Genomic DNA, 27,603 nt, shown 5'->3' on the forward strand with positions numbered 1-27,603 from the left:
ATGTATTTTGAAGCACAAATGTTTTTACTTTTGATGAAGTTTTATTTATTTATTGGTTTGTTTATTTATTTCACTTTTGCTTTTTGTATCTTATCTAAGAAGGCATTGCATAATCCAAGGTCATGAAGATTTTGTTTTCTTCTAAGGGTTTTATATCTTTAGCTCTTATTTTTAGGTTTATGATCCATTTGGTGTTAATTTTTTGTATGGTGTGAGGTAGGAATCCAACTTTTTTTTTTTTTTTTTTTTTGCATGTGGATGTCCAGTTGTCCCAGCACCATTTTTTGAAAAGGCTCTTCTTTACCCATTGTCTTTTCTTGGCTCTGTTGTCAAAATTAATTAACCATAAATGTAATGGTTTATTTCTAGACTCTTAATTCCGTTTCAGTTATTCAAATGTCTGTCCTTATGCAGTAGCACACCATCTTGATTACTGTAGATTACTGTAGTACGTTTTTGGGTTTGTTTGTTTTTGTAGTATGTTTTGAAAGTGTGAAGTGTGAATCCTCAAATTTCATTCTCCTTTTTCAAGATTGTTTTGATTATTCTGGGTTCCTTGTATTTCCATATGAATTTTAACATCAGCTTGTCAATTTTTGCAAAAGAAAAAAAAGCAGGTGGAATTTTCATAGGGATTGTGTTCAATTGTACAATAGATCAATTTGAAGAGTATTGCTACCATAACAATATTGTCTTCTGATCCGTGAACATGGGATGTTTTTCCATTTATTTAGGTGTTTTAAATTTCTTTCAACTATGTTTTGATGTTTTCAGAGTACAAGTATTGCACTTCTTTTGTTAAATTTATTCCTAATTACTTTGTTCTTTTTGATACTATTGTGAATGGAATTGTTTTCTTAATTTCATTTTTGTGTTGTTCATTGCTAGTGTATAAAAATACAGTTGATTTTTTATATTGATCTGTACCCTTCAACCTTCTTGAACTCATTTCTAATAATTTAATAGTGAATTCCTCAGGATTTTCTTTATGCAAGATCACATAATCTACAAATAGAAATAATTTTACTTCTTCCTTTCCAATATGGATGCTCTTTATTTCCTTTTATTGCATAGATCTCTTTTCATTTTCCCTTTAGGAGGAGCCTGGTATGCCTCATGAGTCAGCAGAGGATTTGTTTCATTTCAACGTCGGGGGTTGGCATTTCTCAGTTCCCAGAAGCAAACTCGCTCAGTTCCCAGACTCCCTGTTATGGAAGGAGGCTTCAGCGTTGACCTCTTCGGAAAGCCAGAGGCTGTTCATTGACAGAGATGGTTCCACATTCAGGCATGTGCACTATTACCTCTACACCTCCAAACTCTCCTTCTCCAGTTGTGCAGAACTGAACTTGCTCTACGAGCAAGCACTGTGTTTGCAGCTGATGCCTTTGCTGCAGGTAAGATACTCTTGTCTTCCAGGAGTGGTGATAAGTAACATAGGTCTTACGTCACTAAAATGTTGTGTCCTTTTATATATTCATTGCTGAGATGATCCTCTTAATGAGGAAGTGTGATGAGTGAGATAAGGTAATAAACGGTACACTAGAAACGCATGTTCTGAATAAAGGATTTCATCCTGACTCTGCCTTATCTATGCCAGCAGCCACCACAGACCCAGGATAGGACTTTCCACGGCCTGAAAGGGTGTTCTTGACTCTTGGAAATCCTAGCTTAAGCTTCTTCTTTCTTTTGTGGTTGAATTTTAAGAGGTGGAAACACTAGAAATTGTAGGATTTGCTACATACACTGTGTCTGAGATTTAAAATCTAAAAGATTTGTCAAGAACATTACTTCTTGGGACTTCCCTGGTGGCCCAGTGGTTAAGAATCCTCCTGCCAATGCAGGGGACATGGGTTCGATCCCTGTTCCGGGAAGATCCCACATGCTGCAGAGCAACTAAGCCCATGCGCCACAACTACGGAGCCTGCGCTCTAGAGCCCGAGAGCCACAACTACTGAGCCCACGTGCCACAACTACTGAGCCCATGTGCCACAACTACTGAAGCCCATGCACCTAGAGCCCGTGCTTCAGAACAAGAGAAGCCACCACAATGAGAAGCCCACTCGCCACAACTAGAGAAAGCCCGTGTGCAGCAATGAAGACCCAATGCAGCCAAAAATTAATTAATTAATTAATTAAAAATAAATAAATAAAAGGACATCACTTCTCACTGTGCCTGTTAGGTACACAATGTTCACTTACAGCAAAGTAAAACGTCCTCCAAACTGCAGAATCTTTCATTTGTCTTCACTTCTCTGTTTTCCAAGACTTCTTTTCTCGGTGTAAGAGCTTTAAATACCTTTACTTTTAAACCATCATAGTATCACTGAAGAACATTACCTTCTTTCCTAATTTTTCTCCAGACTACAGAAATCATTTCTGTGGTTTATCTTAATTAGTTTATTCTTAGTTTTTGAACAATTATATTTTTTTTAACCTGGAAGAACTAAATATTATGACTGGGAAGGACCATTGGCCATGCTCCATGTTAATCCTACTGTCTGGACAAGGTGTTGTTTATTCTGTCTTCATGAGCACTGACTGACAAGCCACAGTGCAGCTCAGTGCACTATGAACTATGCCTCTCCAACACCTCAAAGAAGAGAACTGAGGTAGACCATGCATATCTGGGTCATATGGGAATGAGAACATTTCATAATGCATGTTTTCATGGACACTGTTTACAAAATCAGTGTTTTCTCTTAAAAGGTATTATACATTTGGAAATCAAAATCCTTAACATACTCCAGTGCAAGTTGTTGTATATTCTTTTCTTTTTATTTTTTTTAAAGTTACCCACCCGAAATAAAAATTTTTTCAACTATCCCAGGAACTGAGTACTAGAATTGCTTACAATTGGCTTCCAAATCACTTAAACAGCCTGGAATGTCAAGATGCCTGCTGATTTTTTTTTTTTTGGCGGCGGAGGGGGTTGCACCACGCGGCTTGTTCCCCAACCAGGGATCAAACCTGGGCCCCTGGCAGTGGAAACGCGGAGTCCTTACCACTGGACTGCCAGGGAATTCCCAAGATTGCTAATGATTCTATACCAAAGCACCATTTTGTAGGGAAAACGAGGGAGTCACTTGCAGAAAATCAAAGAGATCAAGGCAATTTTTTGAAGAACCATTTTAAAGAGCACAAGCCTATTATACAGTTTATTAGCCCTTTAATTCCTTTGATGTCCTTACTTCCCAAATTGAAACAAAATATATTTGGGAAGCAACTTCTAAATGGGAGGTAACAACTCAGAAGCCAATGAATTGGTCCAATTCCAAAGTTCCAAGTTGTGTGAGCAGTAGTATTTGAGGAATCATATGGATCTGCCTCCCTAAAACAGACCAAAAAACAAGTGCTTATGTTTTGGAAATGGTGCTCTAAATAAACATTTAGGCCGGCCCAGCTGAAGTAGTATTTATTCATTGAAGCAGGGTGTAAATATAGCTGGAGAATCAACAGCAATCTCAAGCAAATCAACAGCCTCACTCGTTTCCATCACTTTCCCCACTCCTAAGGCCTGTCCACATACTCAGGTTCTTGCCTAAATGTACAAACATTTTGCTTGGAGAAAATGGAGTTTGCCAGTTCTAGTCTAAAAACCCTTCTCAGGCAGCCCACCTTAATGCATTCAGCCAGTATTTATTGAAAGCACTGTGGTTACCAGGCATTATTCCTATGGGCTTTAAGGAAAACATAGGATGATCCAATAAAAATATAATATAGGGCCTCCCTGGTGGCGCAGTGGTTGAGAGTCCGCCTGCCGATGCAGGGGATACGGGTTCGTGCCCCGGTCTGGGAGGATCCCATATGCCGCGGAGCGGCTGGGCCCGTGAGCCATGGCCGCTGGGCCTGCGCATCCGGAGCCTGTGCTCCGCAACGGGAGAGGCCACAACAGTGAGAGGCCCGCATACCGCAAAAAGAAAAAAAAAAAATATATATATATATATAATATAAACCACATATGTGAGCCACGTGTGTAATTTAAATTTTTCTAGTAGCCACATTAAAAAAAAACCAAGTGAAATTAATTTTAATAATATATTTTATTTAACCCAGTATATTTAAATACTGTCATTTCAATATGTAATCAATATTTTAAAATTAATATATTTTACATTCTTTTTATGTACTAAGTCTTCAAAATCTGATGTGTATTTTACACTTAAAGCACATCTCAGATTCAGACTATCACATTTCAAGTACTCAATAGCCATATATGGCTAATGGCTATCATATTGGACAACACATATCTAAATTGTTCTAACCTGTTAGTGCTGCTCACTGTAGAGTCCTTCAGATTTAGCCCCTAGCAATGAAAATGGGACTTTGCCTCCCACTAACTAAAGTTCCCATGCATGCAACAGGAGGCATATCCTACACAGGATTATCTCTAATATAGTAAACTTTGTTGGAAAGCCATATAGGAGCCAACAAGTAGAATGAGATGGGAAGCTTCTGGAGGACAGGTGCCTGAGCTCACAATGCTGCTCTGCTCTCTACCCTTCCTCATCCCCTCACATCCCTACCCTTTATCTCTCCCGTCCCCCAGCCCCGTCCACCTGCCCACCCCACCTCCCCCTGGCCTGTAGCTTTGGTCTTCAAAGGGCACGCTCAATACCTATTATTGTCTTGATTCTAAGTGTAACATTTATTGTGTATTGAGCACCAATCACAGGCCAAGCACTGGAGATACAGGAATAAACCATACAGTCGTACAAGGTCAGATAGAGGTGTGTGCTATGAAGAATAGAGCAGTGTTTCCTGTGTAATAGTGAAGGAGGATGGCATTTCTGTATTCTAGAACTTCTTGGGGTTTCAGAATGTGTTTGTATGATTTTCTTTTTGTATGTATAGTTTTTATTCTATCAGTCACTGCCCTCATAGTACTGGAATTTAGTTGAAAGAATAAAGCATTTACATCTAATCTGCTTGTTTTGTAATGTACTGATGTGTAGTATGTGGTAAGGAGATAGCAAGTGACTGAGGCCAGCTACTCCTTTAGAAAGAGTGGTCAGGGCTGGCCTCATTGACAAGGCAACATTTGAGCAGAAGACCGAATGAAAAAGGGACAAGTCATGCAGATGTCTGGGAAAGAGCTTTGAGGCATAAGGAATGACAAACACAAATGCCCTGAGGTTAAACGAGTGACTTGGAAGAGGCAGACTCAGCAGCCATTGTCAGGTGCAATGAGAAGTAAGGAGATTCTGGGACTTCCCTGGCAGTCTAGTGGTTAAGACTCTGCGCTTCCAGTGCAGGGAGTGTGGGTTCAATCCCTGGCCGGGGAACTAAGATTCCACATGCCATTCGGTGTGGGAAAAAAAAAAAAGTAGGGAGACGCCAAAAACAGATGAGGTCAGAGGAGACTATGGACCAGATCTTGCAGGGTCTCACAGGTGACACTGAAGACACAGGATCTATTCTAAATGTTATAGGTACCTTTCGGAGATGTTTAAAGAAAGAAGTAAAATTATCAAATTTAACATTTTAAAAGATCATTAGACCTTGGGTTAAGCAGTGTTTTCTCAGGTACAACATCAAAAGCACAAGCAACAAAAGAAAAAATAGATGAATTTTGAATTTCATCAAAATTTTAAAATTTTGTGCTTCAAAGGACACCATCAAGAAAGTAAAAAGACCACACACAGAATGGAACAAAATATTTGCAAATCACATATCTGATAAGGGACATGTATCCAGAATATGTAAAGAACACTTACAACTAAACAACAAAAAGACAATCAAATTTAAAAATGAGCAAAGGATTTGAGTAGACATTTCTCCAAAGAAGATATACAAATGGGCAATAAGCACATGAAAAATGCTCAATATCATTAGCCATCAAAGAAATGCAAATCAAAACCATGATGAGTTACCACTTCACATCCACTAGAATGCCTCTCATCAAAAAGACAGTAACAGGTGTTGGCAAAGATATGGAGAAACTGGAACCCTCATACACTGCTGATAGGAATGTAAATTTGTGCAACCTCTTTGGAAAAGAGTCTGGCAGTTCCTCAAAAAGTTAAATATATCATTATGACCCAGCGGTTCCACTCCCACGTATATACCCAAGAGAAATTAAAACCTACAGGATGTCCACACAAATACTTGTAGACAAATGTTCATAGCAGCATTATTCATAATAGCCAAAAAGTGGAAACAACCTGTATGTTCATCAGCTGATAAACAGACAAACAAAATGATATGTCCATACAATGGATTATTATTTGTCAATAAAAAGGAATGAAGTACTGATACACGTAACAACAAAGATGAGCTTTGAAATGTTATGCTAAGTGAAAGAAGTCAGACACAAAAGACCATATACTGTATGATTACATTTATATAAAATGTGCAGAATACACAAAGTTAATAGGGACAGAAAGTAGATTAGTGGTTTCCTAAGGCCAAGGTATGGGGTGAGAAGGATAGGGTGAGCAAAAATAGGCAGTGGACTGTAAATGGGTACAGGATTTCTTTTTATGATGTTAAAATAGATTGTGGTGGTGGTTGCACAACTCTGTAAACATACTTAAAATCATTGAATTGTATAAGTGAGTAAATTTGATCATTTATATATAATATAAAATTTATTCACATTAGATATAATATGAAATATATTTCAATAGAGCTATAAAAACATCATTAACTTCTGGCTTGACATTAGACCTGGGGTCAGCAAACTATTTACATCCCATGGAACAAATCCAGCCTACTACCTTTTTTGTACAACCTGTGAGCTAAGAATTGCTTTTACAGTTTTAGATGGTTGAAAAAAATCAAAAGAAAAATATTTTGTGGCACATAAAAATTATATGAAATTCAAATTTCAGTGTTCATTAACAAACTTTTATTGGAACACGCCAAGCTTATTTGTTTATATATGGCCTATAGCTGTTCTCAAGCTACAATACAGAGTTGAATAGTTGCAACAGGGACTATATTCTCAAAGCCTAAAATATTTACTATCTGGCCTTTTACAGAAAAAAATTGGTTGACCCCTGGCCTAGACTCTACTGGGGCAAGGGAGGAGCAGGAAGACAAGTTAGGAGGCTCCTGAAGCATTCAAATGAAAGATAGTGATGGTTTGGCCTAAGGTGGTAATGGTAGATTTAGAAATGTTCAAATTCTGGATATGTCTTGATGACAGAACTGATAGGATTTGCTGATGAATTGGAGGTAGAGTGAGAGAGAATGGATAACTCCTCTGTTTGTATCCTGGGCAATCAGGTGAAAGATGTATTCTGAGGTGCAGGCTCAGAAGGAAAAATCAGGAGTTCGGACTTGAATGTATTAAGTTTGAGAGGCAAGAAAATGGTGCTTGTTAAACATCCAAGTGGTGATGGGGAGGAGGCAGCCAGATGTATAGATGTGGAATTCATGGAAGCAGTCAGGTCTAGAGACATAAATTTGGAGTCATCAAAGTTGGTATGTAAATCCATGAGCCTGGATGCTTAGGAATGTCATATCTTGTTCACAGGGGAGATATAAACTAGTCATTACAGGTCTGTACACTAATGTCACAGTGCTTCCTAGGACCTTCTGTGTAATTTGGGGAGTCCCCTTTGTGTAAATGTAAGCTGCTCCAAGCCTCTCATATGCTATCAGCTTGGTTGGGCGTCATAGCTGCTACTGCAGAGTGTGAAATTTTTCTTCAGGGTAACTCACAAGGGTTCAAGGTTCATGGCAGACTGTTGATTCCCTTTCACTTGCCCCCTTGAAGTCCACCGAGGACTTAGTACGTTGACAGTATATGCTGCTTGCATTTCCTTTTTCATTGCCTTCTGAGGACTTCTAAGTTTGGAAACTTAAATCGTTCCACCTGTGAATGTTCGGCTACCAGCAAGCAACCCCAAAACGCCTGCATTCCTTGTGCTCAAGGGAGCCAGAGAGTTTTTATGTTGATCACACAAATGATGCTTTTAAGAAAACAGACCACTGACGAGTCTCACATTTCCTATTACTCATGATGTGAAGACAGATTACCACTGTGATCTTGTAAAGGAAGATTATGTAAACAGCAGATATTTATCCCAACAGTGTAGCTCATCTGTGGATATGGGTAAGTGGATAGCTCAAGTGTAAATGCCTTGACATGGCATCAGGGCTCCTCACAGGACAGCCCATCTGCTTGTCCTGACTCATATCCCAACACATATACATACCTACATGCATGCATGGGTACATATGCATGCACATATGCGCGCACACACACACCCCCCTCAGTGTTCAGACATGTCACTGAGCACCCTAAATGCTTTCTCTCCACACCTTTTCACTTGCTGTTCCCTCTTTCTAGAATGCTTCCCCTTCAAGATTTAGCCTAAATGAGGCCCACTGGAAGACTAGCCTGACATTTCCAGGTAGAGTTTTGCCTCCCTGCTCTCAGATCAGTGCTAATTCTGTTGAGACCATGTATTCATATGTCTTTCTCCCTCACTAGCTTGTATTCTTTTCATGTTCACATTCCCAGCATCTCTCACAGTACTGGGCCTGTAACAGGTGTTTAATAAATATCTGCTGAGAGAACATTGAGTGATATACCCAAGATGACCTGTGAAGGCTGAATCTACTTCAGGGTGAGGGGGCTGGAGCTGGCAGTGGAGGGGCAGGTTTGAGCCGCTGATAGGTGTGTCTTATTTGTCTTGTTTGGCTGATAGCAGCTGTTCTGAATATCCTTTTGTTCTACCGGCCTTGCTTCCTTTGACCTTCCAGTGGTGCTGGCCCTCCTTGTCTTTACAAAGCAGTTGGAGATTTGCAATCTCCCCCAAGCTCTCTTACCATCACATTCCTTCCAACAGCCCACATCAGAGCATAAGGCATCGCTGAGCACTGCTGCTGCTTTGGAAATCCTCCGTTAAGTCCCAAGGCTCTGCCAGTAGGGCATTTGTCAGCCATCTTTTGGCAACCACACACACACACACACACACACACACACTCGCCCCTGTGCCATCAGTCTTATGTTGCCTCTGATTGACATATTTTTTCACTATTATCTAGGCCAAAAGCAACATCAGTTATCCTTGTGCTAGCAAGTAGCCATTTGAATTCAGGTCTATATTTCCCTAAAGAAATTCTCCCTCTAATAACTTTCTGGGTCATAATATATGAAGAGTAAAAGTACTAGAAGTAATATTCAGGCAGAAAAAAAGGGAATTGAAGTCCTCAGAAGACCAGCCACACGCTCTGTGGCAACTTCAGTCAGCAAAGCCAAAGGACAGCTGGAAGCATGGGCTCTCTGAAGTGCTCTTCACTCATTCATGCATTCATTCATTCATTCCACAAAAATATATTGAGATCCCACAGACACTATTGTGGGTGCTGCAAATACAGCAGAGAACAAAACAGGCAGGGTCCTCATGGTCTTGGAGATTATATCTATTAGGGGAGACTGGCAGGCAGTAAATAAATAAGTAGGTGTTATTGAGACCAACAAAGCATGTTGAAGGGGTTAAGGGATGCTTCCCATGGATTCTTACAGCACCCAAATGGCTTCCCATGAGAAGAAGGCCTTGTATTTCTAGAAATCAGAGCGAGGATTGGCTGAGAAAGTTTAGAAAAAAACCTAGTTGAAGCTCCTGGGCCTAATGCTTCCAGCATGTCTTGAGTGGCAGGAATTGCGATCTTTGTAGATTTACTTGTTTGTGTGGTTTTTTTTTTCCTTTTCAAGATTTGTCAAACACACCTTTTTGGGGGGAAAATGGTACTGCTTACACTTTACATTAGTGGAAGTAGCAGGAAATGGAGATTTCATTTCTATAAATTAGATCATTCTTCCCTCAATTAGCACATCTCTCAAGCTAGTTGGACTCTCATTACTGACCCACCCCAAAGGACACACCTAGGTACCAAAGAGCACCTCCAAATAGTGCATCTAAGTCCATCCTCAAACAGGTTGTTCTCCCAGGTAGGGATTTCCCTCCCCCAACATGTCGCCTCCCTAGTGGCTGATTTAGAGTTGTTCAAGGACACCATTGTTTCTTCCACTGAGAATCTCGGGATTTGAATCTGCAGATAAAGTAAATGGCAGGTTCAGGTTCCTGTGATTCGGTTAGCTTAGGATAGGCTTGGAATGATATGCTGTCTCTTGCAAGCTCTCCCTAGTTTCACTTCCTTTTCATGCTACTTCACCCAATGTCTTTCAATCCATTACCAATCAGACCCAAGCTGAGCCCTTTCTTCCTGTCACCCTGTCTCCATCTCCTCCTTCATCCCTGTCCTTCACCCCATTAGATCTTCCCTCTGGACTCCAGCTCCCAAGTTGGAATTGCTGCCTCCACTGTCCTCTGAACTCTCTGGTCTCTGCCCATTGTAATCCTGTACTGGCTTTTCCTATGGTTTTGGATTCCCACCATCTTTCTCAGTTTTTATGAGTGCAGTCTGCTTCTCTGCCAGCTCCTTTTGGCTCCCCCATGTCTCATTTTGCTTTTCATTCCAGAGGACTCAGCCCTCCAGCCCTCCATTTTTATGCATTCTTTCATTCAACACAGCGGTTCTGAGCACTTACTACATACTAGGCTCTAGACTAGAAGCTGGGGATGCATCAATCCAGTCCTTTTTCCAGGAGCCTCGGTAGAGGGGGACGGACAGGCCTGAAACCAAGCCAGAGGCTGAGATAGAAAAGTTTGCAGGGGCCTGTGGGAACAGAGGGGGAGGATGAACCACTCTGGCTGGGGGAGGCTCCAGGCTCTTCAGGCAGGGAAGGGAGGAGAGAGGTATTCTGGGAAGAGGGAACAGCATACATAAAGTTGAGGAGATATCACTGAACATTGTGTGTCTTTGGAGTTTTATGCAGTTAATGTCACAGATGATGGGGTGGAGACAGAAAGAATGGTGGCAGATGAAGCTGGAAAGGTAGTTTGAGATTTGACCACTAAAAGGAAGGAAATTAATATTTCCTTTAATCCTTACAACATCTTCCAGATTTTACTGTCTCCACTTTGCATGGGAGGAGCCTGAGGTTTGCAGAGGTTAAGTGACAAATGGGAGGCAGCTGGTTAAGAAAAGTGGTTAAGAGCACAGGCTCTAGCGTCCTGAGTTCCAGTCCTAGCATCTCCACTTACTTGGGGCACTGAGTACTCTTTCTCTTCCTGGATCTTGTTTCCTATTTGCTAAAAGAGAGTGATAGTACTAGAGCCTACTTTGTGAGTGGGGGGACATTAGCAGGATTCAGTTTAAAAGTGCCTGAGCAGTAAATGTTAGCTCTTAAGTGACAGAGTCAAGATTGAAACCCCAGTCTGTCTGAGTTCAAGGCCCTTGTATTGCTTGTGTATACCCTGCTCCTGGTCCTTGATTGTGAAGGAGCTTACGTGCACTACTAAGAAGAATTTGGACTTGATCCCATAGGTAATGGGGAGCACTGAAGATTTTTAGGATGGGGAGTTGTTTGGACTCATTTTCCTGTTTGAAAGATCATTGAGTGGAGAGGGCCTGGGGACAAGGAGACCAGGACTGGGGGAAGGGAGAGGAGAGAAGGGGTGGTGCCAAAAGCAGAAGATGGAGTCCTAGGACTTGCTGGCTGACTGGGTGGAGATGGTGTGAATATCATTCAAATCACAGTCCCTGCTTTGAATCCTTCAATGGCTTCTCTTAACCAGGGGATAGACTCCTCATCCCAGCTGACAGAGCTCTTTACTCTCCGGCTCTTGTTTACTGCTCTAAATTCACCTCACACACTCCCTCAACCTCCATACACCTTAAACAAAGCCATATTCAAGGCAGAGAAGCAGGTGGCTGAGCATATATCCTTACCTACTGTCCCCCCGACCCTGTCCTGTCCCTTCTGTGCACAATCACCATTTTCCTTTCTTTGCCTCACAGCACAAATACTGCCAGGCTATTATCCCTCACCTTAACTCAATAATCCTGCCCACCCACTGATACAGAATCTGTTCCAGCCTCTCAGTAACCTTGCTGGCACCTCATTTTTATTCCTCTTTGCCCAAGACCAACTATTACCTCATACAGAAATCAACCTCTCACTGATTTTCCTCCTGAGAACGGCTACAGTTTGACATAGAAGCTAAAGTCGTGTGCAGTCTTGAGCAAAGAGGGACAAGAAAGCTTGGGTCCCCTTCTAATGCTGTTGAAAGAAATCCCAGAGTTCCTGGAGGTCCTGAAACTTCATAACTGATGCTGCCTCTTATCTCAGTGTATGTAAACTGTTGGATCCAGGCACAGTATCTGACTGTGGCCCTGGTGTTGTACAAGTATTTCTCAAATGAATGAATGACAGACTCACTTCTGCTGTTTCGTGCATGCACTGTTCTCCTCCATTGTCAGTGCCTCCAGGAAAGCACTCCCCATGACCCTGCCATTGTCCAGTCCTTCCACAAATCCATCAGCCACCCAAAGTGGGGAAGATTACCCGCTCCGGTCCTCTCCTTTTACAGACCTTAAGCAGTTATGAGGGTGCAGTTTATAGCCATGGCCACCAGAGGGCTTTTCTCAAAGCTCAGGATTCCCTTGAGCAGCTTCACAAGAGCTTCACCAGTGTAGGTAAGCAGGTTCTTTTATTAGTTTCATACTGCATCTGAGGTGTTCCGTCCATTCTGAGGCTCTTAGATAAAGAACTGGTCATGTGGTGCCTTTAGAGGACTACTTTTCCAGCTATTTCCAAAAATTTCTTGGGAAAATACTATTTTCTTCTAAGGAAGGGACAGAAAAAATGGGCTTGATGTTATGGTAATCTGTGCCCTGTGCAGGACTTTTTAGGGAGGGTAGCTCCCTGAATGTGGGTAGCATGAAGACTCTACCCTGGGGTACAGCCCATCCTAGCTGGGGTGCTCCATTCCAGCCTCAGGCCACCCCTGGTCACCTGCTCCTTCAAGTGGAGAAGCTGGACTTGGAAGACTGCTTGGGCAACTCACAATCCTTTGACTGCAACTGTCTCATCAGCAAAGTGGGAATGCAAACACCACATCTATCTCACAGAGCTGTGTCAGGGTAAAGGAGCAAATGTAGGTAAAAGTGCTTTGAAAAGTGTGATGCTCAGTGCCACCTCCATTTCCCCATTTAAATAAATCACATTCCAGGATTAGGATGAGCACAAACAATAAGCAGATCACAATTAGAACAGGTCAAAAGGGTTTCTGAACTCCTGAGGAGAAATGATAGCAGAAAATCTCAAGTTTTTTTTTTTTTTGCGGTACACGGGCCTCTCACTGCTGTGGCCTCTCCCGTTGCGGAGCACAGGCTCCAGGCGCGAAGGCTCAGCGGCCATGGCTCACGGGCCCAGCCGCTCTGCGGCATGTGGGATATTCCCAGACTGGGGCACGAACCCATGTCCCCTGCATCGACAGGCGGATTCCCAACCACTGCGCCACCAGGTTTTTAATTATTAAATATAAATTACTCTTAAGATTGCATAAGATAAATTTCTATCAATCAACATAAAATTATAATCCAGAAAAAATTATTTCAAAATCAGAAAAGAAATAGTCATTGATATTTTGAATATCAGCATATCATCTTATAGACATACACTTTTACATTTTTGTGAGTGACTATTTCAAAACACTTTACCAAAGTAAGTCACAAACTATTTTTCCTGGTATTTTACCCTAGAATTGGTAGATAGTTACTTGGTTTAAAATTTTCAAAGCAATAATCTTCTTTATCTCACAGACTCTAGATAATCTGAAGGAAGGGAAACACCATCTACGTGTGAGGCCTGCAGACATACCTGTTGCTGAGAGAGCATCTCTGAACTACTGGCAAACATGGAAGTGTATCAGCAAACCCTCAGAATTTCCTGTAAAAAGCCCAGCCTTCACAGGTATAACCACAGGCTGACCTTTTCTGAAGCCCAGACCAGCTTCTCTTCTCACTCTAACAGAAGTGGCTTCAATCCAGAGAGTGCCCTGATTTCTGAACTAGTTCTGGATGATTCCTCTACCTTCCTGTCATCTCCTTTGAGCTTGTACCTGCCACATGCCCTCTCCATGACTTCTTACTCACTGGAACTAAACATCCTTCTCCATGTTCATTCCCCTGCATGCTGGTTTCACTTGGGCAAGGCTGGGCTGCATTCCACCCTGTCCTATTGGTCAGGGCACTCCACCATACTTTCAAGTCACCTCTAGCCACCACACAAGGAATGTCTCCAAATGATCACTGTCTGGTGGGCGCCTTGCAGCATAGATCGACCTACCTGGGACTCCAGAATAGCCATTCATAATTATTGATGGGTTTTGAGCTTTCGGGAGAGTCAAAAGGATCTATTTTATCTGTAGGTCATCTATTTTATCTGTGGTTGGTTTGATCAATTAAAAAGAAACAAATAGGTAACCAGTATGAATTTAATGACTGAGTATATAAGCCAAACTTTCACATGTCCCATTGCCCTTCACTGCAGAAAAACTAGATTTCCATGCCCTGCTCCCCACCACACTTCTGCCAAACCTAGGGTTACATCTGAAGAGAGTGAGTGAGAAGAAGGAGGTATCTGGCAGGGACTGTCTCTGGGGTGATCTCTTCAGCTTCCTCTGGGGCCCCTGGGTCAGTGAGAGCCCTGCCCACTTCTGAGAGCCCTGGCCTCTGGGAGGTGGTGACGCCCCTCTGCATGTTCTCCTCCAGGCCTACATGATAAGGCACCTTTGGGACTTATGGATACACCACTGTTAGACACAGAAGAGGAAGTGCACTACTGCTTCCTGCCCCTAGACCTAGTGGCCAAGTATCCAAGCCTGGTAACTGAAGACAATCTGCTGTGGCTGGCTAAGACCGTGGCCCTCATTGAGTGCGAGTGCAGCGAGTTCCGCTTCATTGGTGATTGCTCTATCCGGGGAGTTGGGGGAGGGGGAGGGGAGGGGGTGGCAGCAGGCTGATAGGACCCATCCACCCCTCCTAACCCCACACCCCTTGGAGGCCCAGCTTGGGGCTTAGGGCCTCAGGAGCTTCCCTGGGCAGAACTGGTGGAAGCATGACAGAGCCTTCCTGGAAGCAAATGGATTCCCAGCATTAGACTCCCACTAGCCTCAGGGCTATTTTATTCCCTGTTCATTTTGGAACGGCCTGGGTGTAAAGGGGCACTGGAAACTAGCTGCAGTGGTGTCACGGGCCACAAGAGTTGGTGTAAAGGGCAAGACCCTGAGCTGGACTCCAAACTACTTCTCTCTCTGCCTTTATGTATCCAACTGGGCTCTAGACCTCAGTTCCTCTCACCATAAAATGAGGGAATAGGGTTGTTGCAAAGGATGGTCCCTTCCTCCTCTCACTTCCACTAAACTCAGGATAAAAGGGTGGATGGTGAAAGGTTCCTCAGAATCATTGTAGAATTGTCCACCTGAGCTAGTGGCCTAAGGAGGGATGAGATCTTCAAGCCTGGACAGAAGAGAGCCTCCTTCCTCCACCAGGACAGGCTCTGGTGGGGTGTGAACTGAACTGATTCCAAGATGCTGCTGCTGCCTATATGAATAGGGCAGGAAACACCCAAATTGTACTGGGGACCAAATGCCTGGAACCCCAGCCTTTCATAGTCACAGTCACCTGGAAAGTTGTCTATAATGTGCTTCTGAATCTCCAAGTTGATTCACACAGGACAGTAGCATTGGCTCCATCTCTGCCTCCCACACTGCAGTCCAGGCAGGGACAAACTGCAAGAGCCACCTGCCAGCCCAGGCTCGGCCAGGCCCTTCCTCTCTAAGCGGCAAGACAACTCCCTCTTTTGGAATGACCTGCTCTTGGGTCAAGACTCACAGGGTAAGTCTCAGGGCCAGTGTGTGCTCACCAGGAAGGCCTGGCTTGGGAGCCCCAGGCCAGGCCATGGAAAGCCACACCCACGGACTTAGACACAGGAAAACAAAGTAATTTGGGGTTTTTGACCTTGAAAACCACAGACTGAAAGCTAATCTAACCAGGTATGTTTAGAAATTGTTTTGGAATAAGGAGCACCTAGGATAAGTTGTAGCACCAAAAACCTGCCAAAACCTGGACCTACAATTAGATCAGAAATAACCTTGTTAACCCATTTTGTTTCCCTTTGTTTTTCAAGTGAATTTTCTCCGCTCACAGAAGATTTTACTACCAGATAATTTCTCCAACATAGATGTGTTAGAAGCAGAAGTGGAAATTCTGGAAATCCCTGAGCTCAGTGAAGCTGTGAGGTTGTACCGAATGAACACGGGTATGTCACCAGGGGAACCTTGCCCTCCCCTTGACATCCTGGGGCAGTCTGGGCTTTAGCCAGAAAAGCCAAAAACAAACATCTTCCCTCCCGCAACCACTCTGGGCTTTGGGTGGTGGTGAGAGAAGTGGGTGTTTTGGCTGACTTAGAATCTGAGAAGAGAAATTTCAGTCTGAAACCCAGTGTGCCCTCTGTCTGGTCAGTCTTGCCACTGACCTGTAGGTAGTTCAGCCCAGCCTGGGTGGGGAAACCAGGCCAGAGTGTCGAGGGGAGGGAAGTTGGGCCTGAGGCCTGGCTTCCCAAGGTCAGGGGAGGTCTGCCCTCCTTGTGGATGTGTCAAGCAACTGGGAACTTGTAACTAACCCCTACCTGCCACTCCCATCCCTCCTCTTCCAGGCATAGCTGGAGGGCGTGGGAAATTCCCCATAGGACTTCAGTTATCCCACACACACCCCAGTTCCTTTGTCCCCCCTACTTCAAATCCCTGGCTGCTGTGCCTGTTTCTGCCTGCTCCTGACACTTTCTGACCCTGGTCCAGTCCTTCAAGTTCCCGGCCCAATCTCATTCCAATTTGCTCCTCGTATTTTTTATTTGCCTTTAACCATCCCGTTTCCCAAATCCTGCATGTCTATGGAAGCTACTGTGCATGTTGCAGGAGCTAGCTACCTTAGTGTGGCCTCAGCTGGCATTCTGAGAATATATAGAACTGTCTTGCACATGTGAAGTTTGGCCTGTGTGTCACCAGATATTTATTCCTTGGGAATCAGACTTTCCCTACTTTTAGGCCAGCTCTCCCAGACTCCTCCCCGGGCAAGTGGAGTCCTATCCTATTTGGGGATAGTGGCATCCTGCTGCAGGTCTCAGGAGCCTGTCTTGGGATCTTACAACCCACTTCAAAGGGTGTAAGTTCAAACCTCTCCCCCAAAGACTTCTGTTCCTTCAGAGAACATGGATCAGAGAGATGAATAGAGCGGTGCATGCTGCACAAGAGCTGTGTGAAGTTGGAAGGGAAGCATGCCTGTGGACAGGCTCTGTAAGCCATAAAGCAGCCCCCAAACACAAAGCATGTTTTCTGTCTTTTTATAAAGCACCATAAGTAAGGGAAACAGCTCTCGTCGCCTTGGAGGTAGAGGCGCTCTCAAATCTCACCTCTGCCCCACCTAGCTTTGCTATCTGGGGCAAGGTTCTTAACTGGCCTCTCAGGACAGTTTCCTCATCTGTGATAAGAGGAGAGTACTACCCCTCTTGTAGGGTTGGAGATGACCCATGAAGATCACCTGGCAGCTTGCCACTGGCCCACTGTTGCCACTGGAACAGGGTCCTGTAGACGGTGCATTGTGCCCACTGCAGGAGAACAAGGTTTCACCCATGAGCCCGTAATACAAATATCCAACCTGAAAGTAACACTACACAGTGTGTCCTTGGGGAAAATTCTGCCCAAGAGTGATAGGGACTGTGAATCCGGGAAGCCTGTAATGCACATTAGGTTCTATGCTATGGTTGTCATTCTTTACCCATGGATAATTAGAGCAGAGCTTGGAACTAAGGGAAATTCCCGCAGAGGCTGGGGCCAGATGGCTGTTATTCTGAAATTCAAATGTTAATGATACAGCTAATTAATCTACCCCCCCATACCCACCCCGCCTCTCAACAAATAGTTTTGACCTCTAAACCTGACTGAATATAAGAAAAACTATACTGATTTCGAGCAGATCCACATTTGGCTGTGCAAGGAAATAAGCTCCCTCAAAGTCTCTTTAGTTACTGATTTAAGGCAGCAGTAGGAAGCAAGACCCAAAGCTTCCAATACAGTTATGACCATGAGGGATCTAGGAGTCACCCCTTTCTCTCTGGCACAGGTGGCTGTTCCCGGACCTCCTGTCCTCCTCCAAGCCCTGGGAAGGGGGGCCGTGCAGCAGGCCTAGAGTCTGTGAAGCCACTGTACATGATGGCCCTGGGTCTGCTTGTCAAGTACCCAGACTCCGCACTGGGACAGCTCCGCATCGAGAGCACTCTGGATGGAAGTAGACTGTACATCACTGGGAACGGGGTCCTCTTCCAGCACGTTAAGTAAGGCCCTCCTCAGAGCACAGCTTGGTCCCACTCAGGCTGAGCTTTACCTTTCTCGAGGAACCAACCTGGGGCCCTGCCCATGAGCCAGAGATAGTGTCCTTGGGGACAAACTGATCATTTTAGCCACTCCTACTACCCACACCAGCACCACCAAATTTGGGCCTCAAAGGAGAGGCCTGGTGCCAAGGTATAAGGTTCCCAAGGTTCAAAGGTCTCACACTGTCATATTTCCATCCTCTGTAATCCATTTCTCTGGTTCTAGCCCTATGCTAGGTCTGAGGTGACCAGGCCAATCACAACAGTTAGGGTGCTGGATAGTCCCCCTCCTTCAAAGGCCCTCCCCACAACCCTTGGGAGGCTCACTGACACACAGAAAGTCAGAGCCAGGGGTGAGCCCCCCCAAGAAGCAAGGCAAGGCAGGCTTCCTGGAGGAGGTGATACCTGGCCTCTGCCTTGCAGGATGAGCTCAGACTGTTCCCATTAGTGCAGGGGCATGGATTCTAATCCTGTTTTTTAAATTAATTTAATTAATTTGTTTATTTATTTATTTATTTATTTATGGCTGCGCTGGGTCTTCACTGCTGTGCGCGGGCTTTCTCTAGTTGTGGTGAGAGGGGGCTACTCTTCGTTGCAGTACATGGGCTTCTCATTGTGGTGGCTTCTCTTGTTGTGGAGCACCTGCTCTACGCACGCGGGCTTCAGTAGTTGTGGTGCACGAGCTTCAGTAGTTGTGGCTCGCGGGCTCTAGAGCACAGGCTCAGTAGTTGTGATGCATGGGCTTTGTTGCTCCGCGACATGTGGGATCTTCCCGGACCAGGGCTCGAACCCGTGTCCCTTGCATTGGCAGGTGGATTCTTAACCACTGCACCACCAGGGAAGCCCCTAATCCTGTTTTTTTTAGATATTTGCCATGTATTTCTTCTTAGGTCTTTTTTCTTTTTAATTAATTACTTTATTTTTATATATTTTTTTATTTTTGGCTGTGTTGGGTCTTCGTTTCTGTGCGAGGGCTTTCTCTAGTTGCGGCAAGCAGGGGCCACTCTTCATCGCAGTGCGCGGGCCCCTCACTGTCGCGGCCTTTCTTGTTGCGGAGCACAGGCTCCAGACGCACAGGCTCAGTAGTTGTGGCTCATGGGCCTAGTTGCTCCGCGGCATGTGAGATCTTCCCAGACCAGGGCTCGAACCCGTGTCCCCTGCATTGGCAGGCAGATTCTCAACCACTGCGCCACCAGGGAAGCCCCCAATCCTGTTTTATAGAAAGGTAAACAGGTTCAGAGTAGAGCAACTCTCTTAGGCTCACAGAGTACACTGGTACCAACACTAAAGATAGAAGTGGGTTTTCCTGAGCACCTGGGGAGGGTCAGCCAACACCAAATACTGTCTTACCCCAGAACTGTCATTCGTGGCCCACACCATCCATCTCTCCCGGAGATGTCCCACCCCTGATGTCACGGGGCACAGAGGGCAAAGACAAGTGCCTTTGGAGGTGGGGGGTTTCCTGGGCATACAAGGTATCAGTAATCTCCCAAACCGTGACAGGCTGCCACATAGTGACTGAAATGTCTTGGGCAGATATTTATGGGGGCAAAAATGGAGTGACTGGGCCCTGGCCTGGATTCTGGAACGTGAGACAGGGCTTGGGGGCTTGCAATTAGTCAATTTAAAGGGCTTTGCTGAAATAGGTCAAGCTCAGCTCCAAAAGGGTGAGCCTATGTGTCCAAGTATACCCCCCTATGAGACATCACCAGAAACTAGTTAAGGAAATGATGTTAGTGGCCACAGGCTTGAGTTAGTGTAAAGGCAAGACATTCTAGACATGGAAGGTTGACAGGCTGGACTCCCTTGGGGTGCAGTGCTGAGGCTCTCTGTGACAGGCCTTTCCTCTGGGCAGGAACTGGCTGGGGACTTGCTGGCTGCCCCTGACTGAGACCATTTCTGAGGTGTACGAGCTCTGTGCCTTCCTGGACAAGAGGGACATCACCTATGAGCCAATGAAAGTGGCTCTGAAGACTCATCTGGAGCCGAGGACTCTGGCACCCATGGATGTGCTCAGTAAATAAAGAAGCTTCTCAGTTTGAATTCAACATCAGAGGAGGGTCTAGGGGATCACAGAGGAAAGATAAGGCTGGCTAGAACCAGGAACTGTAGATGGAACAGAAAAGGAAAGCTAGACTAACATCTGTGGGTTTCGCCTAAAAGGAAACTTTCATGTTAGGTGACCCCTCCCCACCCCAAGCCCACAGGTAGCCTCAAGTAGTCCAGGCTGAGCAGTGCAGACTGACCCAGCTGGGGGGCCACATGGGACCCCAAGGGCATGCCTGCTCTGGCTCTGGGAGCCGATGCTATGCCCATTTGGTCCTCGCAGCCATCCAGGGAAGAATGATCCCTGGGTCCATTTAACAAAAGAAGCAGAGGCTCAGGGAGGTAACTTGCTTATATTACTAGATCGTGGTCAAGCTGGCATTTAAATCTGAGTCTAAAGTCAATGGTGTTTCACCAGCTGCCTATAACTGTTTCCTAACAAAAAGTGTTTTAGATCAATGCGTGCTGTATTACTATCATTCAGCAACATTCAGTACTTATTTGAGCACCTACCATATACCAGGACAGTAGATAACACTAGAGGTACAGAAGAGAGCAAAACAGACCCAGTTTCTATCTTCATGAGGTTCACAATCTAATTATATACCTCTTGGTTATATCATCTATTTATATACCCTTCATTCATTACAAAGCTCATTAGAAACTGGTTCTTAATACAGAACAAAGCCTAAATCTAGTCACCCCAGGAAAAGGGTCATGAGTTCATCTTCCCAGAATAAAGCCCCGAGGCTTGGTCTCTGTAGAAGTGACAGTGATTTGATGAGAGGCTGGCTGGCTCTATGATATTTGCCAAACCATAAGCACAAACATACAGAGGGACTCCTAGCTCCAGTCTGAGTGGCCATGTGGAAAATTACACACCCAGCCAGAAACCAGAAGCAGTTAGCAAGGTACATCAGCCAAGCTTTCTTGGGAGAGGTGGGCCAGGGGAAGAACAGCAGTGCCCTTGGGGTTGGTGGCCCTCCCCCAACGCAGAGTCACCAGCTGACCCTCCAAGCTGCTGTTCTAAACCCACTTTGACACCCAGGAAACCATATGGTGTGCCACAGGGAAGGCCTGAGGAGCAGAAAATGTTGATGTCAAGGACTTCTGCTGCTTCTCAGACTAGGCAACAGAATATGACTGATGAAGATATTGTGTCTTAACATGTAATGGACAAAATGCCCTACCTAATTTCCCTTCTGGTCACATGATGTGTTCCCTCTCATTGGTTTCCTTAGATGAGGAGTGGACGGCAGAAATCACTGTGTATTCCCCTCAAGAGATCGTCAAAGTTTATGTTGGAAGCCACTGGTATGCAACCACCTTGCAGACCCTGCTGAAGGTACTGCTGGCCTGAGGCTGCCCTCCTCTCCTTTTGGCTTCTGCGGCTGAGAAGAACCTGTCACCTGACCCATACACAGCCTTCAGCACCTGATTAAAACAAGGACCTTCCCTCTGCTCCATGGCCCAAAGTGCTTTTATTGTATGAGCAGCATTCTGGGAAGGCTTTTAGGAGTTTGGGTAGGGATGAGGCCAGTTTGAGGGGCCTGGACTGAGCAGGACATAGGGTGAGGTTCCAGATGCCTCAAGAGAGTGTTCTAGGAGCCAGCAAAACTTGAAGCAGAGATGATGTGCTTCTCCCTAGATGCTCTCCTCCTCATTATGGCTCCTTGTGGCCAACAAGATAGGGAGATGGAAATCCCAAAGCCTCTGCTCTAGAATGGTTAGGAAAATGAAGAGAAGGCTGACCTGCCCCTTAATAAGGACATAGCCCTTTAACAGACTAACAAGAGTCTGGTGTCCAACCCTTTGCAGTATCCAGAACTGCTGTCCAACCCTCAGAGAGTTTACTGGATCACATATGGACAGACCCTGCTGATCCACGGGGATGGCCAAATGTTTCGACACATTCTCAACTTCCTGAGACTTGGAAAACTACTTTTACCATCTGAATTTAAGTGAGTGAAGGAAGGAAATCATATAATGAAACCCCATCCCTCTTCAAGATGGAAATTTGAGTTTGTAGCCTTCAGGGAGATTATATTATTTCCAACATGTGGACTGCTGTTCAAGGCAGCAGCTCTGGAGGCTTATAACCCCATCCACACTCCCACCCCAGATGCCCAGTGCGACATCTCCTTGTCATTTGCAGGGAATGGCCCCTCCTCTGCCAGGAGGTGGAGGAATACCACATCCCATCCCTCTCAGAAGCCCTTATCCAATGTAAGGCATACAAGTAAGGAAACTGCTCCTGACACCATGTTCTAAAGTTTGAACCTTTATATTCCTCTTGGGAATCCTGTCCTAAGTCTCACCTCCCAGTAGGACCTGTTCTACTTAGAGTTAAGGGGGTGGAGCAGGCCCAGGATTGGGCAGGGACCTAAGCAAAACCCTTTAAAGCCCCTTCTCCCCTGCTGTCTAGAGTAAACTCCCAGCCAAAGGGCAGACCTGGTCGATGGACTAGTGGAAGCTTCTTCTTACTAACCAAACCCTCTTGGAGTCTGCAGGTCATGGATCCAGGAGAAAGAATCTGGAAATGAAGAAGTGTTTCCCATCAGAAGGCTGCATGTGGTGACAGAAGGGCCAGGGTCACTGGTGGAGTTCAGTAGAGATGCCAAAGAAGTAAGTCCCAGCATTCTTTGGTTTGGTGTTGTCCTGAAAGAGCACCAGCACAGGGCTCAGGGGGCAGACCGCTACTGAGGGCTATGGCAAAATGAAAGAGCCGGGCCTACATGGCTCCTGGCACAGTGACTGGTTTCTGAACCTGGAGGGAGACACAAGGAAATGGCTGCCTGTGGCCTGGGATGTTGATATGTCCCTTTGGCGTGTGAAAGGACCCTGGGCTGGTACCACCTCCACTCAGACTGAGCAAATCTCAAATGTAAGACCCATGTGGGGTATGGGATTGTTCTGGGTAAGCAAGTGAAGTCTTAGAGACCCAGCTTATGAGATCTTGGGTAAGGCTTTGACGTAGAAGCACAAAATGCCCAGAGCTGCTGTGCCCTCCCTCTCCAGACCACAGCTTGCATGCCTACGGAGTTCCAAGACTGCAATGACAGGACTCCACAGAACAAGGCCAAGGGGACCCTGGCCAGGTCCAGCCAGATAGAGGAGGCTGAGCAGTACTTCCGGACAATCCAGGTGTCCCTATGCCGAGGTGCCAAGAGGGCGGGTAATCCCAGCACATACTCACACTGTCCTGGCCTATGTGCCAACCCTAGACACTGGGGGGCCCACCCTGAGAGTCCTCCCAAGAAGAAGTGCACCACAGTCAACCTCACACAGAAATCTGAAAGCAAAGACCCTCCTGTCACCCCCATGCAAAAACTCATCTCCCTGGTAAGGGAATGGGCCATGGTCAATTGCAAACAATGGGAATTCCAGCCACTGCCAGGCCCCCGGAGCAGCTCCTTGGAGGAAGCCACCCTGCAGCTCCCCTCAGGAAGTGAGGCTGTTTCCCAGCCCAGCACCTCAGCTTCCTGGAAAGGCCATTACACAGCCTCAGAGAAGGACCCAGGCCCACAGGCAGGGGCTGGAGCTGGAACCAAAGACAAGGGGCCAGAGCCAACCTTTAAGCCATACTTCCCCATGAAAAGAGCTGTCACCTTGAAGGACTGGGGCAAGCAGAGGCCAAAGGAGAGAGGTGAGTCCTGTCCCATCCTTGACCTAATTCTCATTTACAACAGAGAAGGCAAACCTTGGCCAAGACCACAGAGCGAGTCAGTGATTAAGGGGGACTAGAGCTCTGCACTCACTGATGCCAAGCAGAAGACCCAGAAATGACAGGCACACTGGCATGACTTGGGGGCTTGAGAAACTACCTGAGGCATATGGGAGGAAGTGCCTATGAAGTGACAGGAGCACAGAGAAGGGTTGGGGGCTGAGGAGTCAGCAGGGGAAAGAAGGAGAAGCCTTGGGTGCTTGAGGAAACACAAGTCATGCGTCTAGCAGCTGGAGACCAGGCTTCACATGAAGTGATAAAGAGATAAGGCTGAAGACATAAGGAAATCAGGACAGGTCTTGTGGGCCAGGTTCAGGACCTAGCAGTTTGTTCTAATCCTAAGGGGAGTGGACAGCCACTGAAGCATTCTAAACAACGAAGCAAGCAGTCAGGTGTGCATTTAGAAAGTTTGTTCCAGGGCAGAGGAAATGCAGCAGCAGGAGGATACATGTTAGAAATGCCAAGATCATTCTAGATGAAACAAGTTAGGCAGTTGGAAGAAGCAGGAAAGTATCAGGCCAAGGAGGGGGAAGGTTTCTAGTTTGGGTGATTGCAAGGGGGTGGATGGTTACTGAGATAGGAAGGACAAGAGAAGGAGTAGGACTTGGGGAAGAGGACACATTACATGTGAGGTACTGATGGACATGCAAGGGGAGAAGTCCAGAAGACAGGAGGGTATATGGGGACCGGGCTGAACAGACAGGTGTGTGTGTGGTGGGGAAGTGTGGAGCAGCCCAGGGAAGTGAGCTGAGAACTGCTGTGATGGACTGTTTCCTCTGCTCCTTCAAGGTCCTTCCTACAGTATTCTGTCATTTTCCCTCTTAGTGGCTCGGGCCCTGCTTGGAGGGGTCTTCTTGGGCCCCACCTGTGAGCCCCAAGTTGGTTTCTCAAGCATATTCTTTTTTTTTTTTTTTTTTTTTTTTTTTTTGCAGTATGCGGGCCTCTCACTGTTGTGGCCTCTCCCGTTGCGGAGCACAGGCTCCGGATGCGCAGGCCCAGCGGCCATGGCTCACGGGCCCAGCCGCTCCGCGGCATATGGGATCCTCCCAGACCGGGGCACGAACCCGTATCCCCTGCATCGGCAGGCGGACTCTCAACCACTGCGCCACCAGGGAGGCCCGCATATTCTTTTTTTAAAAAATTAATTTGTTTTATTTTTGGCTGCGCTGGTCTTCGTTGCTGCACATGGGCTTTCTCTAGTTGCAGCAAGCAGGGGCTACTCTTAATTGCAGTGCGCAGGCTTTCTCATTGTGGTGGCTTCTCTTGTTGTGGAGCATGGGCTCTAGGCCTGTGGGCTTCAGGAGTTGCAGCACGCGGGCTCAGTAGTTGTGGCTTGAGGGCTCTAGAGCACAAGCTCAGTAGTTGTGGCGCACGGGCTTAGCTGCTCTGCGGCACGTGGGATATTCCCAGAACAGGGATCGAACCCATGTCCCCTGCATGCGCAGGCGGATTCTTTTTTTTTTTTAATAAATTTATTTATTTTTTATTTATTTATTTTTGGCTGCGTTGGGCCTTCGTTGCTGTGCACGGGCTTTCTCTAGTTGTAGCGAGCGGGGGCTACTCTTCGTTGCAGTGCGTGGGCTTCTCATCGCGGTGGCTTCTGTTGTTGCAGAGCACAGGCTCTAGGCACGTGGGCTTCAGTAGTTGTGGCTCGAGGGCTCTAGAGTGCAGGAGCAGTAGTTGTGGCACGTGGGCTTAGTTGCTCTGTGGCACGTGGGATCTTCCTGGAGCAGGGATCAAACCTGTGTCCCCTGCATTGGCAGGCAGATTCTTTTTTTTTTTTTTTTTTTTTTTTTTTTTTTTTTTTTTTTTTTTTTTCCGTACGCGGGCCTCTCACTGTTGTGGCCTCTCCCGTTGCGGAGCACAGGCTCCGGACGCGCAGGCTCAGCGGCCATGGCTCACGGGCCCAGCCGCTCCGCGGCATATGGGATCCTCCCAGACCGGGGCACGAACCCGTATCCCCTGCATCGGCAGGCGGACTCTCAACCACTGCGCCACCAGGGAGGCCCGGCAGGCAGATTCTTAACCACTGTGCCACCAGGTAAGTCCCTCAAACATATTCTTCAGAATGGACATGCATCAGCAACTCCCCACAAAAGCTCCTCTCATAATTTTACAAAGATTTCCAGTCCCTCGCTGGGTTGTCATCAGCTCTACTACCAGTCCTAGTTCAACAGAGGATTTGGAAAGTTCCTTGGAGTTCTGAAATTCAGGATTTGGCTTGCAGTGATTCAAGGGCAATGGAGAGAGGAGAGCCAGAACATGCCTCTGCCAGCCCAGGGTACCACTTCTGAGAAGCTGGAGGCAAAGGCTTGTGACTGACTGTACTGGTCTGTTGCCAGAGGTCTCCTCCCTGCTTGGGCTCTGAGGTGGCTTAAGGAGAGCCCTCTCCCCATGTTTTCACAGCAAGTCCTGCCCCTGAGCAGTCTCTGCCTGAGGCCAGTGAGGTGGACAGCACAGGGGTCATCCTCAAAGTGACCCACCCCCCCGTGGTGGGTAGTGATGGCTCCTGCATGTTCTTTGAGGACAGCATCATCTATACCACACAGATGGACAACCTCAGGCACATGCCACCCACAGCCAGCCCCCAGCCCCGAGGTAAGGCTCTGGAGCCATGCCTGGCCCTGCACTTCCTCGCAGAGATGCCTGAGCCCCCACCCAGGGTACTTCAGGGATACAGTCTCCCTTGGAAGCCCTACACCTCTCCCTTACTCCGGGCTGGCTCTAAGGCTCTAGCCGTGGCAGATGTGGCCACATCCACTCTCTCCTCCACAGAGGTAACTTTCCTGAGTTTCTCTCTGTCCTGGGAAGAGATGTTTTACGCGCAGAAATGTCACTGCTTCCTGACTGACATCATTCTGGATTCCATCAGGCAAAAGGACCCCAAAGCCATCACAGCCAAGGTGGTCTCCCTGGCCAACCGGCTGTGGGTACGTGTGATAAGCCTCAGGCCCTGTTCCTTCTCCACTGTCCCCTTGCCTCCACAGTAAGTAGGCAAGGCAAGAGGAAGCAAGCCAAGATATGGGGTCAGGGGAATAAGGGAAAGAGGTCAGGGGCAGAAGGGCAGGGACAGGGAGACAGGGCAGCAGCATCTGGGCCAAGCCTTGGCCAAGAGGCAGTTTGAAGTGATAGTATCCTCTGAACTCTGTGGCTCCTGCAGGCCCAGGGAAGCCCCTGCTCTGCATCCCACTCTGAGGGGCTGGGAGCAAATGTGTGTCACACTGCTGCCCCCAGACCTGACTGTGGCCTCTTCTGGCAGACCCTGAACATCAGCCCCAAGCAGTTTGTGGTGGACTTGCTGGCCATCACTGGCTTCAAGGATGACCAGTACACCCAGGAACATCTGTACAGCTGGGTGGAGGTGAGGGCCACCTGCACCCCACTGGGAATGGCGACCCTCCAGATGCCTCAGATGGACACTGTCTTGCTGCACGAGGGCCAGTCCAGTGCTGCCCAGAAGGCAAGACAGGCAACTAGACCTCTAGTCTCTGGTCCCAGGGAAGGAGGAACAATGGATGAAATTAACCTGTCTAGAGTGGTCAAAAAGTAGTATTCAGGCCACTGGTTTTTGTAGTTTTCCTCCCATGTTAACAGTTTAGCC

At 46.4% G+C, this 27,603-nt stretch overlaps 1 protein-coding gene across 1 annotated transcript; it reads left to right on the forward strand.

The window, feature by feature from the left end:
- Positions 1–1,106: 1,106 nt before the first annotated feature.
- Positions 1,107–27,552, forward strand: KCTD19 (potassium channel tetramerization domain containing 19; the record flags this gene model as incomplete). Its single annotated transcript, XM_082607322.1, has 14 exons — positions 1,107–1,394; positions 13,624–13,774; positions 14,575–14,766; positions 15,992–16,123; positions 17,983–18,193; positions 20,088–20,248; positions 21,520–21,623; positions 22,097–22,239; positions 22,434–22,517; positions 22,789–22,903; positions 23,297–23,924; positions 26,409–26,600; positions 26,778–26,932; positions 27,262–27,552. The coding sequence occupies exons 1-14, from the start codon at positions 1,110–1,112 to the stop codon at positions 27,550–27,552; spliced, it is 2,844 nt and encodes a 947-aa protein (XP_082463448.1). The 5' UTR covers positions 1,107–1,109.
- Positions 27,553–27,603: the final 51 nt, after the last annotated feature.

The sequence above is a fragment of the Mesoplodon mirus genome (genome assembly GCF_964341445.2).
Source record: "Mesoplodon mirus genome assembly, chromosome: 19".
Classification (NCBI taxonomy): Eukaryota; Metazoa; Chordata; class Mammalia; order Artiodactyla; family Ziphiidae; genus Mesoplodon; species Mesoplodon mirus.